The 21,051-nt window shown below is 38.9% G+C and overlaps 1 protein-coding gene across 3 annotated transcripts in view; it reads left to right on the top strand.

The window, feature by feature from the left end:
- The window catches only part of KCNK2 (potassium two pore domain channel subfamily K member 2), a 199,617-nt gene that overhangs the window by 151,145 nt on the left and 27,421 nt on the right, over window positions 1–21,051 (top strand). For all 3 annotated transcript variants that reach the window (XM_015062936.3, XM_027074443.2, XM_027074442.2), the window contains exon 6: window positions 1,691–1,830. In XM_015062936.3, the coding sequence (XP_014918422.2) occupies window positions 1,691–1,830 (140 nt within the window). The remainder of the gene's footprint in view (window positions 1–1,690; window positions 1,831–21,051) is intronic.

The following is a 21,051-nucleotide window of genomic DNA, read 5'->3' on the forward strand; positions in this document are numbered from 1 at the left end:
GGAGTACATCTGTGACCCCTCTAAGCATCTAATCTCCGTGCTGTTGATACCACAATCCTGATCTCTTGCTCTGCCCTGTTGAACGTTAGATCTGTATGTAAGGATCCATCCTTCACCTGTTGGTACCGCAAGCACTTCAAACCTATCATGTACCAATTTGAATTACTTTTTTTTTTTTTAGTCACTATTCCTTCCCCTGTGTTTCCCGTTCAGTTACTGTCATCATCTCCCAAAAGAGGAGCTCTGGTCATCCTAGAGCCCTTCCTTGATGATGCTGCCTCTAATACCTTTTCTTTCCATTCCAGCCCTAACTCAAGCACAATAACCTCTTGCGTAGTTCAGAACAAAAGTTTTTCATGAGACTTTTCTTGTGAACCTGCCTTCTCTGCTGCTGGATCTTTCTGAGCATAGGGTCAAACATGAATATAAGACTTATCACCTATAAACTTTACCTCCACCCCATCGTGTTAGGAACACGTTTTTGCAATCTGACACAATTCACTTTTTCTACATTCCTCTCTTCTACCCATCTACTCCCCGGCCCCCATCCATATGTAGAGTTAGCTACTAAAAGTCCTTTGAATATGCCGTGTATTTATACACTGAACTTTTCTCTGTTTTGATCTTCATTACTGAAGACCCCCTTTTCTCTTCTTGCCTTTCCCCTTCCAGAAGTAAAAATCATTTCTTCCATGTCCTCTCACAACGCTTTTTTATTCTTATTTGCTATCCCTTGATCTACCCCATTATGGGAAATTGTCTATGTGAGGCTTTCTCAGAGTAAATTATGAATTTCTGCAGAGAGAGACCTGTTCCTCTCTCTTGTGAAGAGAAGTAACTGTTTTCAGTGTTGGGGAATTAATAAGTGCCCCATTAATATGTGCTGAGGTAGGGATGTGTTGAAATGTATTCAGATTCTCATAGGTGCAGCTTTTGTACCAAATGGATGGAGAAGCAACAAAGATTAGAGTAAAGCAGAAGAGGTCCTTTGCTAATTTTGTCTTGACAGCTAAGGATGTAAATTTGTGACCTGCATGAGAATTCCTCCAGACAGTCAGAAAATAACGAACGGCAATATCATCTACAAATTACTCTGTGTTCCATATAGACCCACTGACGCATTGTCTCAGGCATTTGTTATCAATCCATTGTATTGGTGATTTTAGAATAAGAGCCACTTTCTGACCAGGTTGACTTTGTATTGATTGGTAACCATGTATTGATTGGCAGTAATGTAAATACGCTAAGGCAAATGCATACCCCAAAAGGTGTCATTTCTGTCTTCTACATGTTCAGTAGATGTGGAAAGAGAAACCAGTACACATGGAATAATGAACCTCTAGACTAGCTAAACAAAAAAAGAAATCTAGAACAAAGAAAAATCATTATGACCTAGAGATGTAATGAACAGTCTCATTAAGAAGAACCTAGTGACTGAAATATAACACTGGATGTGGATGTTAACTTACTGGAATTAAAATAAAAACTTAAAAAAAAAAAAAACTTGTGACTCATTCTTGAAAAATAGAAAAGGAGAGGAAAGAATTCCATATGAAGACAACAACATGGATCAATTGACAAGATTTCTATTTTGCAAGCCAAAATTCAGTTGGTACTTTTAGCAAATATCCATATTAATTACTTTCATGAATACAAAGTTATTTTGTCCTGCTTTATTTCTCTCACACAGGTGGATCGGATATCGAATATCTAGACTTCTACAAGCCTGTCGTGTGGTTTTGGATCCTTGTAGGGCTCGCTTACTTTGCTGCTGTCCTGAGCATGATTGGGGACTGGCTCCGAGTGATATCAAAAAAGACAAAGGAAGAGGTAAGAATTAAGAAGTGTGCAAAAACACTCCTATTTAGCTAATTCAGTACAAATTATTTTTCATCTTTTTTGATATTTATTTTTATAATAATGTTACAATTATGTTTGACATAATTGTTTACAATAAATGTTACTTAAAATGTTTAACATTTATGTTTGGTGTATATTTGCTGTATGTTAAAGTATAATTCAGTTAACAAATATTTGCTTAACACCTCTGTGTGCTAGATGCTATCAAGGTGCTGAGGCTAATTTATAATGAAAAAAAGATGTAATTTAAAATATTTTCTTCACCATTTTTTTTCCTTTTTCTTTTGTTTTATTTCTTTTTTTTCTTAAGGTCACAAAGTAAATGGTATTCCATAAAGAGAAATACAATAGAAAATGTTTATGTCAAGGGGCGCCTGGATGGCTCAGTTGGTTAAGCATCTGAGACTTCGGCTCAGGTCACGATCTCGCAGTTCATGGGTTTGAGCCCCACGTCAGGCTCTGTGCTGACAGCTCAGAGCCTGGATCCTGCTTTGATTCTCTGTCTCCCTCTCTCTCTCTCTCTCTCTGCTGCTCCCCTATTCACACTCTGTCTCTCTCTCAAAAGTAAAATAAACATTTAAACATTTTTTAACAAGAAAATGTTTATGCCAAGATGTCAATAACATGAAAAAGTGAATGTGTCATGTAATATTAAATTTTTTAACTATATTAAATTTTTCCTCCTTTCTTATGTTGCTATAAATGTGTGCAAGTACACACATGTATGCACACATATGTACCCAAAGCTGTATGCCTTAAGGCCAGTTTCCCTGCGTACAGATTTCAGGTGTTCAAAAGATACCTTTTTACCTATTTTGTACAACTATACATACAGAAATGAACATTAGAATCCTGACTCATGAAATTTTGGAAAGTTTAAAGTTTAAATCTTGATCTTGAAATTTTATACTTTGGAAATTACATTTTGATTTCATGTTTATAGACCCAGGAGTATTATCAGTTTGAGGGACACAGTAGTGTTTTATTATGATTTCTGTATTTTTAGTTTGTAGATTTTAGCCAACTCTACCACTTTTTTGAGAAAAACAAATCTGTAAAACCTTCAGTTATTACATCCATTATCTTCCTTTAATTACCCCTCCATTTCATTATCTGGTGTTCATATGCTAGGAGACACCTGGTGTTAAAATCTTTAATACAGCAAAGGTGATTCTTTAAACATAAACCCAAGAGAAATAGACTATGATAGGAAATGATAAAATCCATTTCTCTCTACAAATACTTTCTTGAAACTCATCAAGTCATATAATTTGTTACCAGTACCCTAGGTGTCTATAGTAATTAGAAAGACTGTAAGTGATTCAGCACTCCCTTCATGGGTACCATATTTCTCAATTAAAAACTCACATAGTCTGTATGCATTAATTTATATTTTAGCTGCACCATAAAACCAAATATTTTATTATAAACAAATCATGAAGATAATTTGCTTGACATTCTGATTTAAATCATGTGAAAAGTTCTGCTTAGAACAGGACCCCAGTTGATTCACCTCCATCTTAGACTTTGCATGTGTGTGTGTGTGTGTGTGTGCACGCGTGTGTGTGTGTGCGCGCGCGCATGCGCGCACAAGACAGAGAGAGAAAGAGAAGTGAGGGAGAGAATATTGTAATTGTTTTAACTTTGGTGTACTTTTAAGGATCTTGAGATGCTACAGGAAAAAAGGAAATTGAAGCTAAGAAATGTTTCGGATAACATAGCTAAAAAGAAAATTTCTCAAACCTCTAGCCCTAAACAAGATTTTAAATGGATTTTTAAAACACACACAAGTATTTATTTTTTAATTAATTTTTAAAATTTGTGTATAGTTGGCACACAATGTTGCATTCGTTTCAGGTGTACAACGTAGAGATTCAACATCTCTACACAAGCATAGCTACCGTCTGCCACCATACAACGCTGTTACGAGATCACTATGTTCCCCGTGTGGTAATTTCCATCCCCGTGACTTACTCATTCCGCAACTGGAAGCCTGTACCTCCCAGTCGCCTTCACCCATTTTGCCCATCCCACCCACCCCCTTCCCTCTGGCAACCACCAGGTTTTTTTCTTTGTATGTGTTGGTCTGATTCTGACAAGCATTTATTTTGTAAATAAAATAGAATTGAACCGAACATATCTTCTTCAGATAGATAGGAGACGTTTTGTGAAAGACACATACACACATATTATAAAAACACTATATATTATATACACACATGCATATACACATACTAAGATTACTATGGATCACAGTCAAAAAGTGTAAAAGCCACTAAGGCGCATATAGAACAGAGGGAAATTTTATTTTTATTTTATAGCATAGACTATTTGATCAGAGTTTGAAACCTGTATTATTAAAAACCAGGGCTTGTGTGATAGGACTAGCTGGTACAAAGCCTGAATATCCTTTTCCAGAGTAATGAGATAATGATCTGCAGGAGTCCCGCCATCACACACATGAATGATGAGGGGCTGAAACAACAGACATTTATTTTCTCACGGTCCTGGAGGCTGGAAGTTCATAGTCAACGTGCCAGCAGGCTTGGTTTGTGGTCAGATCTCTCTCTTCAGCCTACAGATGCTGCCTTCTCCCTGTGTCTTTACATGGCCTTTTCTCTGTGCACGTGCATGGAGAGAAAGCTCTGGTGGCTTTTCCTCTTCTTTGTAAGGACATATGTCCTATCAAATCAGCGATGCACACTTATGACCTCATTTAACCTCAATGACCTCCTTAAAGGCCGCATCTCCAAATACAGTCACATGGAGAGTTAGGGCTTCAACATGTCTTTAGAGGACACAGTTTGGGCCATCACACCATCTTTTGAAATAAATTTAAATTTCTACATGAACTGGCTTGTGTAACGTGAAAAACAAGTTCATGTGCCTTCTTATGAGTGATCTTCGTGATTCTCAAACAGAAGTATGAGATGCATCACCGTGTTTTCGTGCTATTAAACAGTGAAACATAGAAACATTGCTTTTTTCTTACCACAAGTCTCTTAGCTTTCACTTAACCTTTTGAGTAACTTGTGGTTTCTGGTGACTGCATCTGCAGAAAGCTCATGTGAGTCAAGGCCATGAGCGAAAGTTAACTTGAACCCTCCTGGAGCTGCAGCCACAGCTGCTCTGGACAGTGGCGCCAATTAAAATGGAGCCATCGGTTTGAGCAGATGTGTGTTTTCTAATTTATTTAAAATGCAATGTAGAGGGTGGGAGGGAGGGGAGGGTGGTTGATGGGTATTGAGGAGGGCACCTTTTGGGATGAGCACTGGGTGTTGTATGGAAACCAATTTGACAATAAACTTCACATATTGAAACAAAAAATAAAATAAATTGCTCTAGAAAAAAAAAGAAAGAGAAAGAAAGAAAAGAAAAAGAAATAAATAAAATGCAATGTAGAGAAATGACAAAATTGGGTTACAAATTCAACAGGGGAATGGGACAGACGATTGATAATTTACCTACAGATTATCAGAGCCAAAGTTTTTACAAATGAAAATACTACAAACATTTCTACAGCAATGGAAGAAGGATTATGAGATCATTTTAGTTTTGAAATAACTCACTAGACGGCATAATGGAATAAAACACAACTAAATACAATCTAGTCATCTTAACATAGATGAAACGTGCGTGCTGGGTGACTGTTCACTCTGGATTCCTTACCTTCTGTACCTAAACCATTCCAGATGCTGTAACCTCTACAAACTTCCTACATTCTTAGAAGCAACAAGTTATGTCTGGCTTTCAGTTTTGATGAATAAAAATGCAAATCTTTATTTTTGATAACTTGAAATTTTCCCTATTAAAAAATGTTAACTAATATAGAATATACAAAATAATACATAGTATTAAATTTCCAAGTGATAATATTAAAAACATTCTTTCCCTGAATGAAAATATTTTGCCTACCAATGTCTCCATTACATATTATTTTTTGTTTTGTTTTGTTTTTGTTTTCTGTATTCTTTTAAAAAAACTTTTTTAATGTTTATTTTTGAGAGACAGAGAGAGAATAGGGGAGAGGCAGAGAGAGAGGGAGACAGAATCTCAAGCAGGCTCCACACTGTCAGCACAGAGCCCAATGCAGGGCTCGAACTCACAAACTATGAGATCATGACCTGAGCCAAAACCAGGAGTCGGATGCTTAATCAACTGATCCACCCAGACACCACTGTTTTTTGTATTCTTAAACCATACCATGAGTATCAGTTGAGTATAATTATAGACCTCTACTCGTATGTGGCCTTATTTCTGTTTTTTTTTTTAATGCTAAAGCATATTGTTTCCAATGATGACTAATTTTAATGAAAATATTATGGTCAGGAATTAGAAAAAACGGGTTTTGATGAACATGGTGAAATGAAATATGTTAATATAGCTGATGCACCTGAAATATTTGCGGAAGAAATTAGTTGAAGCAACACTGCATTATTTCAAAATGTCATATATAATTACAGTTGATGTGCATTCCTCAAGGATAATAATAATGACCTCTACAAAAGTGTTTACTTGTTTCATTATCTTTAAAAGTTTAATAGAGAGTAGGCACAGGTTCAACGCTAAGAATTGGTATGACCAATGATCTTTTCCTGTGAAGCCGTGTACCCCCTTCTGAAGAAATGATGTTTCCGTTTAGAAAATAAAGATTATTTAGGTATTCTGGATAATACAGTAATACCGCTATCTGAGACAGGTGTAATAAAAGTAAGATGTGACCACAGAAGTCACAAGGGAAATTTTTAAGCAAGCACAGAATAGCACATCCTTATTATACATAGTTTGCTACTGTTCACCTTCCTTGAGTTTGACACGCCTGTGATTTCTGTAGAGTTCTTGTGTTGATGTATATGTTCCCGTATCTGGAGTGTTCCTGTCCATAGGTGAGATGAACGCCACCACAGCCCCCACCACAGAACGCCAGTGTTGTCAGACCATGTGGCACTACAGCTGGCTACAGTGAGTGGACAGCCCAGCGTCACTTCTTTACCAATATCATGTGGGGTGTTTTTTTTTTTAAGTTTATTTTGAGAGAGAGAGTGTAGGAGGGACAGAGAGAAAGGGAGGCACAGAATCCCCAGCAGGCTCCGCACTGTCAGCGCGGAGCCCTATGCAGGGCTCGAAGCCATAAAACTGTGAGATCATGACCTGAGTCGAAACCAACAGTCACTTAACCGACTGAGCCACCCAGGTGCCCTGACCAACATCCTGTTGTTGACTCTCTGGAGGTGTTCATGCAAATGGAGACGCTCACCTTAGTAGGTTGGCCTTACATCATAGTAAGAAAACTGCCTTTGGTGGGGAACTGTAGTTCCAGAAGCCTTTAAAGGCTGTGCCTGGAACTTCTTTTGCCCCAGGGACCTGAGAATATGGAGGAAGATGGTTTTCTTCTTGTGCCTAGCTTGTGGCAGCATGTGGTCTTGCCCTAATCTCACTCGGGATGGCGATGCCTCCTTTCTGTGAAACAGCTGGGACTCGGCAGCAGGATTTCTTGTCCCGGATGAGCAATTAAAGAGTATTTGTGGCCTGAGTCCTGGAAGAGTAGCAGCCGACCAGTTTCTTGTTATTTTGTTTGGGAGAAGTGCTTTGAATACGAAAGGCTTTATATGCCATTTGAAATAGATTAGGCTTTATTCTGAAAACCTTGGAGAGCCACTGGAGGATTTTAAGTACGTGGAATGAATGATCTTGTCAACAGTGAGGAAGATGGATCAGAAATGAAGCTGGATGCAGATGATCATTCAGCAGTGATGATTGATTGCGAGAATCCAGGTTCTGTACAATGAAGACTACGGTGCCCGCAGGATGGGGATGAAAGCACGGGCTTCAAAACTATTTGGGGGATAGAAGGAATAGAATGTGGCAACCCATTAGCTTCGGGCAGTAAAGAGAAAAAGAGGATGACATGTCTCTGGCTTCCGATGGAATTATGGAACACAGGAAAAGGAGACATTCTGGAGGCAGAATTAAGATGATTTGGACACGCTGTCTTTGAAGGATGTGTTGGATGTCAGGTGGCTAATTCAAGTGTGAACAGTGGTAGAAGGATGGGAGCTGGAGAGATAGTTTGGGGGGTCATCACTACATAAATGACAATGTAAGTTGGGAGTAGGATAAATTCACCTAATCGAGATTTGTAAAGTAAGCCAACAAGAGAGCTAAAAATGGAACCTGCAGTGATACCTTCATTTAAGGTGGGGGAGGGGGGTGGAATACAGACACTGTAAAGGACTGTTTAGCAAATAATATAGTCAAATATATTGATTCACGATAGGATCTGTTGGAAGGACAAAAGAGTTGAGGTTTTGAAGAGAAGATAATTGAAGTGATGGATAAGATTGGCTACAGACAATGGGGGAAGAAAAGGAATCTAAGGAAAGCCTAATGCAATAAGATAAAATAGGTAAGTAAAGTAACTAGAATTCCCTATGAGGTTGTGCTCCAGGGGCACCACTCCTGTAAAGAAAAAAAATGTAAATATTGTCTTGGAATGGTGCCATGCACTGGGCATACTCTAAGATAGATCTTTGGGCACATCAAGCACAATTCCCAAGAGCCACATTCAATGTTTTCTTATGGAGATAGGAGCCCTCGGAGCACAAATAAAAGAAGATTGTGTGTCTCCACTGCTACCTGGGTTGAGCAGTGTTAGCAGCCCTGATCCTGGGTACTGCTGGGTATGCACATGTGGTAAGTATGGACCGTGATGGGGTGGGAGGTGAGCTGTGACAGTGAAGATACTGGAGGCGTGGAGACCAGTTAGGAGATTATTTAACATCTGATTCATTCCTAAAGCATTCATGATCTCAAGGCTCTGTGCTGGGCATGAAGCCTACGTAAAAACAAGATAAAATAAGAAAGACGTACTAAGTACTATATGATGTGTGCCGCATTAGGTTCTGGGAGTAACTCTTCATTGGTGTTAGTTTGAGGCTGGTATCCTTATTGGGAAGATTCCATAGGTGGTGTATTTCCTAGTTGATATTTATAATTTTGCTTTTACTTTTGTTCTAGAGGTGGAGAAAGGAGTTTTGACTAAGAAGGTACTTAGTCTCTGATTAGTTTCTAAAAGAGTCTGCCTTTACTTTTTTTTCCTTTCTCTTCCCCCATCCCACCTTTCCAACCTTCCTTTCTTTAACCTTCAAACAACATATCAGACTTTGTAGTTGTTGCTTTGATTTCCAACATTGGGGAGAGGGGCATTTTTTCTGGTCTATTTTTATTCTATTTTATTTGTTCTCTGTTGAGATACTAAAATAATCATAAATGAAGCTGGACTATGGATACAATATACAGTAATCATAGACATCGCAGGTTTATATTTCAATGCATATAACTTTGGTTAAAGGGTAAGAATAAAATAAAACAGAGGCAGGCAATACCACAAAGTGTTAAGATACGCAGATGGGGCACCTGGGTGGCTCAGTCAGTTGAACATCCAACTCTTGATCCCAGGTTGTGGGATCAAGTCCCACGTCAGGCTCCATGCTGATGGTGGAGTCTGCTTAATATTCTCCCTCACTCACTCTCTCTCTCTCCCCCCTTCCCTCCCTCCCTATGCTCATCTCACCTGCTTGTGCTCTCTCTCTCTAAAATAAAAAATAAAATAAATAAAATAAAATAAGGCAGATATAAAGGGCCCTACTTTTCTATCCCATGGGGAGGGAGGCGCCCCTCACTGTACTATGGGGAAGAGCTCAGAACAATCAGACTTTGGGGTGCCTGGGTGGCTCAGTCGGTTGAGCGTCCGACTTCAGCTCAGGTCACGATCTCGCGGTCCGTGAGTTCAAGCCCCACATCGGGCTCTGGGCTGATGGCTCAGAGCCTGGAGCCTGCTTCCGACTCTGTGTCTCCCTCTCTTTCTGCCCCTCCCCCGTTCATGCTCTGTCTCTCTCTGTCTCAAAAGTAAATAAACGTTAAAAAAAAATTAAAAAAAAAAAAAAAGAACAATCAGACTTTGAGGTCACGTGGTGAACTCTGCCTGGTTGTGCTAAGGAGACGGGTCCTTCTCATTCCAGGTCCAGCTACCTACTTAGTAAATAGAAATTTGGAAAGTAGAATAAAAATAAATAAAAGAACAAATAACAATGTAAAACTTAAATTATGTTTTGAGGTAACAGTAACTTTTTTATACCAGTACATCTCTAATTTCTAAATGAATTTTATGGACAGCCATTTCTGTAGAACCAAGACCCCAAGTTATGTCTCTGGTTCATCTCAGGATTATACTGCATACCATGAACCTTAGTGGGTACAACGTTAGGAAGTCCTTACCAGTCAAATGATATGCTGAAAACAAAATAAGATTTGAGAGTAGTAAAAATGGAAATACTTTTCTTCTACAGTATACTTTATTTCTTTTTCAATATTAAATGAGATAATGATGCAAAGTGCTCAGCTGTCTAATAATTACTATGAAGGAAACTGAAGCACAGGCGATAAGATTACTTGCTTAAGGTTATAAAGGTAGTAAGTGTTAGAATAAGTAATCAACCCGGATGGTGTAACTCCGTGGCCCAACCTTTCTGCCTCGCTGCCTCCCGAGGGCCAAAAAAAGTTAGTTGTGTGTTACCGTTATCGTTCTTTTTCTCTTCTTTTCATGTGATATGTAGGTGATATCAGCACATTACAAATAAGTACCCAAATCTGATCCATCTTCTACTGTGTATCTACAGAGAAGGGCTTTGTGAATTTAGTTTGGTCACTGGTTGTGTTATGGGTCAGGTCAGTGATCTCTTGAAAACTAAAGTTTTAACTAAAGTTTTAACATTTTTTTAAACGAATGGAAATGATTTGTATGATTTCTGAAAAGTGCATGGGCTCTGAAGCCCTTAGAAGAGATTTAATACATCTTACCTATTTGCTAGCTTTGCAAACCTCACCAAAATACCTAAGCTCTCTGAGTCTCCGTTTTCTTATAAAGTAAGATTTTTTTTTAATTTTTTTTTTCAACGTTTATTTATTTTTTTGGGGACAGAGAGAGACAGAGCATGAACGGGGGAGGGGCAGAGAGAGAGGGAGACACAGAATCGGAAACTGGCTCCAGGCTCCGAGCCATCAGCCCAGAGCCTGATGCGGGGCTCGAACTCACGGACCGCGAGATCGTGACCTGGCTGAAGTCGGACGCTTAACCGACTGCGCCACCCAGGCGCCCCTAAAGTAAGATTTAACCTCCTTTGTGAGGCTGCTTTATAAAGACTCAATGGGTAGAGTGGGGGCTGTGGCTAAATGCTTACTAGATGCTTGTTCTTTTCCTCATAGGTCTGTGAAGAAATTAGCATCAAATTATTTTCACAAATCAAATAATTGTATAAAGTTCTAATACTATCAATACTAACCATCAGTTCAATATATATCATTATGTATTATTCTAAAATGCTGTGAGTGTTTATATGTCTAAATCTCTCATCTGGTTGAAATAAAAAGTCAACATAAAAGAAGAGGTAAACAAGAAACCATTATGGGTATACATATTGCTAGAATTTAAACACAAACCCTGAGTCCGTTTGAAAAGTCTAGGAAAAAGTAGGTGCAAGAATTTCAAGTATGTTGGGTGTTCTCTGGACTTGAAAACTAGGTTCTGCACTAAGTGTTCCTTAAATCTACCCACATTACTATTTTAATTCTTTTCTTGAATTGAAGCTGTAGATTTTCTGGTGTTCTGACGTGTGGTCTGAGGAAGAATCCATTTGTAGTTTTCCTTTTATTAAGGAAAGAGTAGTTCAATTGTTACTTAAAAAAAAACATGCAGGAATATTCCTTTCTTTTTTTTTCCTCCTTTAGACTGAACCTTTACTATTTATAAATTGCAACTTCTTTTTGCTTCAGGTATTTCACAGAATGTCACCCAGTAATGGAAATTCAGAGTAATTTTTTTCTATTCATTTGTACATAATAGGAAAATAACTTAAGTTAATAGTTTTTGCCTCAAAGCACTTTATAGGTAATTTTATTTTCTTTAGCTAGAGAGCATATTATGGGGATTTAATGCATCAAGATATAATGTTATCTGTCTCTTTTGACTGTTTTGATTCTGCCATCTGTTCTGAGAATTTGTGTTAGGAAAAGTGGTCACCATGAACTTTGCTTTCAAAATTGTTTTTGGACTTTCTTCATCAGACCAAAGCATTGTGCTTGCCTGTATTCAGAGCTAAAATCAATCAAATCCTGCAAAACATCAAACTTGTGTTTGCTAAGAACACAAGTAAGTGTGTTTTCAAAGATGGATCAACAAAATAAATTTGTTTTTAGTTCCTTTTCATAGATGGCTTTTCCTAAAAGAATATTTGTTTGTAGTTGGTTGGAGCTGAGTAGGGGGCCCACTTTGAAGTTTAATCAGGGATTATTTGATCATCTTTTGCAACAAAGTATGGTGATTTGTTTCGCATTCAGTGGATGACACCCTAATTGTAGAAAAGGAATTTAGTTCTTCTGCCTAAACTTGATATGAACCAAAAGAATGGCTTCCAATTAATCATGATGTGTGTGTGTGTGTGTGTGTGTGTGTGTGTGTACCTCCCCCGCTCGCTCGTTCTCTGTCTCTCAAAAAAAAAAAAAAAAAAGAATAAACATTAAAAAAAATTTTTTTAAAGAACTGATATGAGCAGAACAGGAAGATTTCATTGCACCCGTGAGCCCTTCAAAAGCTTACTTGCCTCTGCACAATGACTATAGGAGATCATGGTACAGGTGTCAGCCTGGGTCCCTGAGTAACCACAGTGAACAGAGCCCGCTGCTGACATGTTGTGAGTGATTAGCATGAGTGAGAGATTAAATTTGGTTGCTTTAGGCTGCTAAATTTAAGGGATTGTTTGTTAGAGATTATAACCTCCTCTATTTTGACTAATCTGGTAAAATCATAAACATTGCTCTCATTCAAGGAAAGAGTGAGAATAATAATAATAATTGAAGGGATTAAAATTTTATGTCCCATGCACATATTTGGGGAATTTTATATTAGCTTCCAAATCTCTGATGGGCTTACATATATTCTCTGAATTGATAATATTTAAGATATTATGTTACCTGCTTTTGTACTATTTAAGATGCACTAATAGTTTTATTAAAACAGAAGCATCAAGGTAAGAGTTGAAGCAACCTACTCTTTAAGGAAACTTTAGATGGACTTCAAATTGATGGAGACCAGATACTCCTATTTCTGTAAAAAAGCAGTCACTGCTTTCATTCAGGATTATGTATTCATTCAAGATCAGGTCCAATAATATTGAATCTATTCTATATGTAAACTTCCCAGAAGAAAGAATCTTTTTTATGAAACTGATGTTGAGTTTCATAAAACCAATGCCTAACACCAAAGTGATCACAGATATAAAAGAGCAAATATCCTTATATTATTTTTGAAATTTATTAGGTTGAACTCTATGAAATTGTTGACATTCAATTACTTTTGAACTTAAGAATCACAGTTCCATATGGTTCAGCCTAATGTTCTAAAGACCCGTATTTACAAAGCAATCTCTTGGGGTACCTGGGTGGCTCAGTCAGCTAAGCACCTGACTTCGGCTCAGGTCATGATGTTGCTGCTCGTGAGTTCAAGCCCCACATTGGGCTCTGTGCTGAAAGCTCAGAGCCTGGAGCCTGCTTCCAGTTCTGTGTCTCCCTCTCTCTCTCTGCCCCTGTCCCACTCATGCTCTGCCTCTTTGTCTCAAAAATAAATAAATGTTACAAAGCAATCTCTACAAATATTATAGTTTTCATATCATAAGCTACACATTGGCTTGTGACCTACACTCTTGGCAAAATCATACCTGGCTGGACATATCTTTATTCAGTACTTGGCTAAACCTTTCAAAATTCCATTGGATTATATACAAACTGTAGACTGATTATCTCAACTTGAAGAAGACCCATTGGTTATACTTGAATGTTCTACACATCTACCCTTGTTACACTTGTCAATTGTCACTCTAGCCTATAGTTCTGAGTTTCCCTTTTCTTTTCTCACCTGGCCACATCATAACTGCTGAAGCTCTCTCTGGGGCCACTTCACTCCAATCATGGATATAGATCCTCACTTTATTCCTCTTAATACAGCTAATATGAGGCTGAGAAAATCTATAACTTTGCGGGAGGTTTGGAGATCGCCTAAGGGAATTATAGACCAGAAGTGGAAAACTTGGTGCTAGGTAATCAAAGCATATTGCTCCTAGAGACCACTGGTCATCATCTTCAAATGTCCCACCTCGGCCATTTCACTCCTCAACCTCTGGCTTCGTGGCATATTGTAGTGGTCTGCTTATCACTCTAGATGAGTTTATTCTGTTGGATATTCCCTCTTCTGAGTGCAGGAACCAAACAAGCACAAAACCCATTGATGTGATAGTAATATAATATATTCAATATATAAAAATGCACAATATATGCAAATATGCCCTGCCCCAAAAGGAGATATCCATTTAAATTATTCAACATGACATTGGATTGGTCCAAAGCATCTCCATTTGGGGCGCCTGGGTGGCTCAGTCGGGTCAGCATCTGACTCCTGATTTTGGCTCAGGTCACGATCTCATGGTTGTGAGGTCAGGCTTGTCACTGGACATGTAGCCTGTTTAAGATTCATTCTCTCCCTCTCACTTTCCTCCTCCCCCACTTGTGCTTGAGCCCCTCCCCCCCCAGAAAGAAAGAAAGAAAGAAAGAAAGAAAAAGAAAAAGAAAGAGAGAAACTCCATTTGGATTGCTTCTTCAGGTGAAGTTGTTCTAAGAACTGGGGATAGGTATTTGATTACATATGTCTATGATAAAACAAACAAAACAAACACCCAAACATGCTCACCAAAGTAGTTACTTTCATAATGTGGTGGATCCAACTGCAAGGGTAAATTGCAGCTCCAGAATATCAGGCTGCTTATGATCCCTGAAATGTCTGTGTTTTCATCGAAAGAAAGAAAGAAAGAAGGGAGGAAACAAAAGCTGCTTACATCTTGTAGCTGTTTATTCCTGCTACACATATTTGTTCATAACTGCTCTGGTTTTACTGGTTTCATAATTTCTCTATACCAATAAGCACTTAGTTATCTTTTGAGGAAAATCTTATACAAAGGAATTTATTTTCAAAACTAAAAGCTATGTATATAAATATGGTGATATTCTTCATGGAATTTGTCACAAATGCCAAGGCTTGTAATGTGTCAGTTGTCCCTTCAGTTTCTTGGTGCCTATTTGTGAGAAGCTACGATATTTATTTTAGTGAGGGTATTTTTATGCTGTCTGATGCCATATACAAATAAAAGTCTTTGCACCTTACCAATCCCTCCATCAGGAACACTCCACTTTTTTCCAGAATTATCAGGCTCACTTACTAATATTTTCAAGTCTTTAAAAAAAAGAAAACAACTTCAGGGTTTCATCATGAAAACAATTTTCCATTCCTAAAACAACTTGGGGGGAGAAAACTCTTCCTTATTAAAATAACCTAATCTGGGGCACCCAGGTGGCTCAATTGGTTAAGCGTCTGACTCTTAATGCCGGCTCAGATCATGATCTCACGATTTGTGGGATCTATCCCCCCGTTGGCCTCTACACTGACAGCACAGAGCCTGCTTGGGATTCTGACTCTCCTTCTCTCTCTACCCCTCACCCCCGCTCTCAAAATAAATAAATGAATTTAAATAAAATAAAAAATCAAAGTTGCAAATGTTAATAACTTTTTACTTCTTTAAAACACTCCCCTGCAATACTACCCCTCCATTCAGCATCTTTCCCGTACTATCACGTATTAAAGAGAAAACAGTATTACAGGAATGCTTGATAGTCTAATTTAACTAAGAATTTGTTCAATGATTTTTTTTTAATCTTTGGCTTTAGTAGTCTTTCTGCTTTTAGACATCAAAAGTGCTACAGCAGTAATCTGTGGGAGAGAACATTCATTTTTTTATCACATACCATTTTGTCAAGGAGGCCTACGCCTTGACCATCCTAGTGAAAGCTGAAATCCCTCTACCCCTAGCACTCTTGATTCTCCTTACCCCGCTCTATTTTTTCATTATAATTACCAACATCTAGCATTCTATGTGATGTACTCATTTATTAGATTTCATTGTTTATTTCCTGATTCTTATCCTAGAAGGTTTTGTTCTTAAGAGAAGGAACTTGTGTTATTTTACTTCACCAGAATCAGGTAGAACAGCCCTTGGCATATAGTAGACACTCAATAAATGCTTGTTGAGTTCAATGAATGAAAATTATAGAGATAAATCAATGGTTCAGATTCTAGAGGAAGGGGTAGAATTCAAAATCCAGAAAAATATGGAGAAATCTAAAATAACTCAAGGAGTTTCTTTTTCATGCTTACTTTCAGTATTAGCATATCTTGTACTTCCTCAGTTATTTCACTCTGTCAAATCATGTTTTAATTTAGTTCATTTCTTAAATTTTCGGTAGAACCAAGGTATTCTTACTTTGGTGGTTCTTGTTCATTTTATCATTGCTTGTAGATACAAATAAGGTATAATTAATACTTAAGGGGTGGTTAATTTCATAATTAAATAGCTTGACATATAAGCTACTTAGAAGTTTCAATGGGCTAAAACTATTCATATTTCAGTAAAAAAAAAACTTGAGCAATTACTGTAAGATGCAGTCTGAAGTTTGATACTATCAAGCTAGAAGCTAGTTCAAAAGTTAGTCTCTATCTGCCAACAAATGTCAGGAAAATTTCATTTTTATTCCTGATGTGATGGATTTATGACAGGAAGATTCTTGGCAATTTTCATACCTTTATGGTAGTTTGTTTTGTTTTATTTTTTTAATGTTGTTTTAAGTTTATTTATTTGAGAGAGACAGAGACAGCACGAGCGGGGAAGGCACAGAGAGAGGGGGAGAGAGAATCCCAAGCAGGTGCCACGTTGCGAGCGCAGAGCCTGATGCAGGGCTCTCACTCACAAAACCGTGAGATCGTGACCTGAGCCAAAACCAAGAGTTGGCCGCTTAAACAGCTGAGCCACCCAGGTGCCCCTGTTTTGTCTTATTCTAAAATAATTGATCCTCATTATTTTCTGCTGCTTAGAGAGCACCTTCCACTCCCATCCCCACCCCATATGAAATATTGCTTACAGGCAGTTGATTTTATTTTGAGCACCAGGAATTTTTCCAGAAGACTTGAATATTTTTATCTTTTCTATGCCACGTAAAATTGCAAACTTGCCGATTTGAGGGTCATTTATTTTATTTGAAAAGTGAAATACATGCATAAGTGAAGAAAAATGCAGGCAGGAAAGGGGATTTGTGCCCAACGGACCTAGAGGACAATACACATAATAAGAGTACTGGATAAAGTGAAGAGGGTAGAGAAATTGTTTTCTTAACATGAAAGTAATTTAATATGGAGTTGTAAAAGACGAATCTCTGTGTTTTCCAAGATCCCCAAGTGGAAAATATAGTTACCTCTAATGCATGACGTGAAATAATCTACTGTTTTTTTTTTTAATTAGAAAACTTCTGAAGATGCTGGCTTCAAAATAGTTGTTAATTTCAAATGGCACAGGTTTTCGTCTCACATTGGAACTAACAGGAATATTCTTGATTGGAAATGGTGTGTCTGAGATTCTATTTCATCTGCTTGGGAATTCCGAATGAGCAGCTTTGGGAAAGAAGTAGTCCCACTTCCTCTCCCCTCAATAATTTTACACACTAGGGGGCGCCTGGGTGGCTCAGTCAGTCAAGCATCCAACTCTTGATCTCAGATCAGGTCTTGATCTCAGAGTCATGAGTTCAAACCCCACAATGGGCTCCATGCTGGGCATGGATCCTACTTTTAAAAAAGTAGAAAGCAAGAAAAAAAGAAAAAAAATTACACACTAAAAGATCCTCAAAACACTGATACCATTTCTGGCACTGACATGCTAAATTATCTATTTTATATTTGTGCCTCATGAATGACTACATGGAAAATAAAATATTTACAGTTTTTATAATTTGGGAGAGAAACATTTGGAAATGGCTGCTTGACTGGAGGAAGAGTGTTCCTGGCTTTGAGATGACATGTAGTTTAAAAAAAAAAACTTTTTTTTAATGTTTATTTATTGAGAGAGAGAGACAGAGTGTGAGTGGGGGAGGGGCAGAGAGAGAGGGAGACACAGAATCCGAAGCAGGCTCCAGGCTCTGAGTTGTCAGCACAGAGACCGATGTGGGGCTCGAACCCACAAACCATGAGATCATGACCTGAGTTGAAGTCGGACACTTAACCGTCTGAGCCACCCAGGCGCCCCACGGTGTCATGTAGTTTAAAGCCTATCTAAATACGAAAATCTAACCAGACTAAATAAGTTTGTCCACCTAATGTGCAGCACGCCATAAAGACTGACACCGAGCATTTGCAGTGAAGAAAGATAAACTATTCATTGGTGTCCCACAACCCAGGAGACAGGGCGCTAATGCTCAAAAGTCCTAAACTCCCTGATGGCTTGCATGTGAGGATTTTTAAGGGCAAAACTTGGGGCAGGGGTCTTCTGAGAAGATGGATGCCATCAATTGGAGGCCCAGGAGGTCATGCTCACAGGTGTTCTGGTGTCACTATGCCTGGTCCCCCAGAGGTCCTTCCCAAGAGACTTGGAACCAAAAAGTGTCTGTATTCTTTATGTTAGAGATTTCGTCAGGTGCATTTGGTGACTATATGTTAATGGTAGTGCTAATTAACTACTTATAAGCTAGTTCATTCTGACTTGTTCCTTGGCCAATGCAGCCATGCCTGGAGTGATATGACCTCTAGAGGTCATTCTTTCTTCTGAAGTGATGAGATGGATGCTGGCTTCAAAAATGCTTTACGCACTTTTATATCCAAGATAGAAAAGGTTGTGTTATCCTGCATTTGACCACTGGGAAGCTCATGTGCTTCGTGCAGTCTTTTCGTTGCAGCGCGAGTGATGCCATCATTAGCGGGTTTTTTGTAGGAGGCTCAATGAAAAAGGGCAAGGTAGAGGATTCTTATATAAATAGGCAGATTCCATCTTAAAAATAGTCCCCCCAATTTTACAAATGTTGGAAGCTACAGAATTATTATAAATGATGGCTATTATTCAATAGTCACATGGCAAAGCTGCATCTTATGAAATAATACCTCCTTAAAATAGAGGAAGTGTCGAAATATAAATTTGAAGCGGCCTCTGGAACCCCTAGCTCGCCAAATAAATCCTCGCTTCTTATGAACCAAAGTGTAGGCTCTGTAAGTTGAAAGCACATGACTCAAAAGTGTTTCAAAACTTCTGGGGAAATGTCAAAGTTCTGGAATTTAATATTGACGAATATTCTATGTTTGACATATTTCTCCTGTTGTTGATTTGCGGGTCTTTGCATGAGTCTTAATTTCACTGCCAGCTGAGCCAGAAACAACCTTAGGTGTGTGTGTCTATGTCATCACTTCTTTGACCCTGCTTACTCTTACAGATACTTCGCATTTGCCCACTTTTGACATCCATGGGCGGCATGATATTCTTGCATTTACTCAAGCTCTCAAGTAGTGGGCATTTTGTCTCACAACGCAGCCACATGTATGGCTTGTCCCCTGGTGGACAATATGACAATTTGAAGAGATTTTTTTTTTTATTTTAACGTTTATTTATTTTTGAGAGACAGTGAGAGACAGAGCACAAGGAGGAGAGGGAGACACAGAATCTGAAGCAGGCTCCAGGCTCTGAGCTGTCAGCATAGAGCCCAACGCGGGGCTCGAATCTACAAATCGCGAGATCACGACCTGAGCTGAAGTCGGTCGCCCAACCGACTGAGCCACCCAGGCGCCCCGAAGAGATTTTTTTAAACTAAAGGAAAATGAATTGGTTACTTCCCTCTTCTCTTTTCCTGGAAGTTGCCATCCTCCATTATTTAAAATGCACAGGCAACCAACTTTACATCTGAAGGAAAGGAAGATAAAGAAGCTAGTGAGAGGGGGACTTGGGAGTAGTTTAAACCTTCAACAGCTTTGTTATGATCCCGCAAGACATTAAAATCAGACCCAGGCAAAAAGTTCCACCGCCACCAACCCCCACCTCCCACTCCACCCCACCTCCCCACCCCTCCAACCACCCCCACCTTCCCTGAGTATTTAATGTGAGTGGGAATGAAGCAAGGTTTCCTTAGTCAATATCAACTCTAATGCTGGCAAGGTGCCTGGAGAGGCATTTGGGTTTGTCATTGCTTTTCCCCTTCCTTTTCTCACCTTCTTGAATATTCCTTGCCTTTTTAGCGCTTGATGTAATACAGGCTTCATAAAATAACCAGACCAAGGGATAAGAGAGACGCATTATAACACAACTCTCTATTAAATGGATAAAGTGGGTCAAATCGTGTTCTCTAAAGCATAAGGTGATATCCTAAATGTTGTAGATGAAAGTCAGCCTGCCCAAGATTAGCAGTGGAAAAGAACGGGTTCTTGGTAGAGTTCCTTAACTTTTTATGGGGTCTGAGTAGACGCTTTGGAAGGCCCCGACTGCCACCAGCAATCGGTATTCGTACCCATCATGCTGCCTTCCCACAGACTCTTTAGAACGTTCATTTAAGGGATATTAAATGACAGCTTTGTGACTTTACTTTCACAGTGGATCCTTCCTACGTTTTATTCTTGCATTCAGTGGTCTTGTTTTTCCCTAAATTCTAAATCCATAAGCCATCAGTGGGTACACCCGGGGAGACAAGTGTGCAGCACTTCTGATCTGTATGCACAGTACTCGGGTAAGCCCCTGCACTCTTCTGGGGTGAGAGACGAGCTGTGCCTTTCTGTCACAATATTTCCATCGCTCCTTTTATTTTCTGTCTTTTCCTCCTGCTTCTTTTTTGTATATATTTTTAAAATTTTTTTAATGTTTATTTTTGAGACAGAGAGCAAGAGAGAGAGAGTGAGTCAGGGCAGGCAGAGAGAGAGGGAGACACAGAATCCAAAGCAGGCTCCAGGCTCTGAACCGTCAGCACAGAGCCTGACGCGGAGCTCGAACTCATGAGCTGCGAGATCATGATCTGAGCCGAAGTTGGACGCTCAACCAACTGAGCCACCCAGGCGCCCCATTTTTCCTCCTGTTTCTTAAGGAACAGCTTTACAGTTTGGCCACATTAACTGAAACACAGTGTCATACTTTTAAGACAGCATGTCCTGCACAGCAAACACATTTCTGTAGAGCTGATTTGGCAATGCTGGATCGGGTTTGGGAAAGGCAGCTGTGAACACTTGCTTCGTGTGCAGAG

The sequence above is a fragment of the Acinonyx jubatus genome, chromosome E4, assembly GCF_027475565.1.
Source record: "Acinonyx jubatus isolate Ajub_Pintada_27869175 chromosome E4, VMU_Ajub_asm_v1.0, whole genome shotgun sequence".
NCBI lineage: Eukaryota > Metazoa > Chordata > Mammalia > Carnivora > Felidae > Acinonyx > Acinonyx jubatus.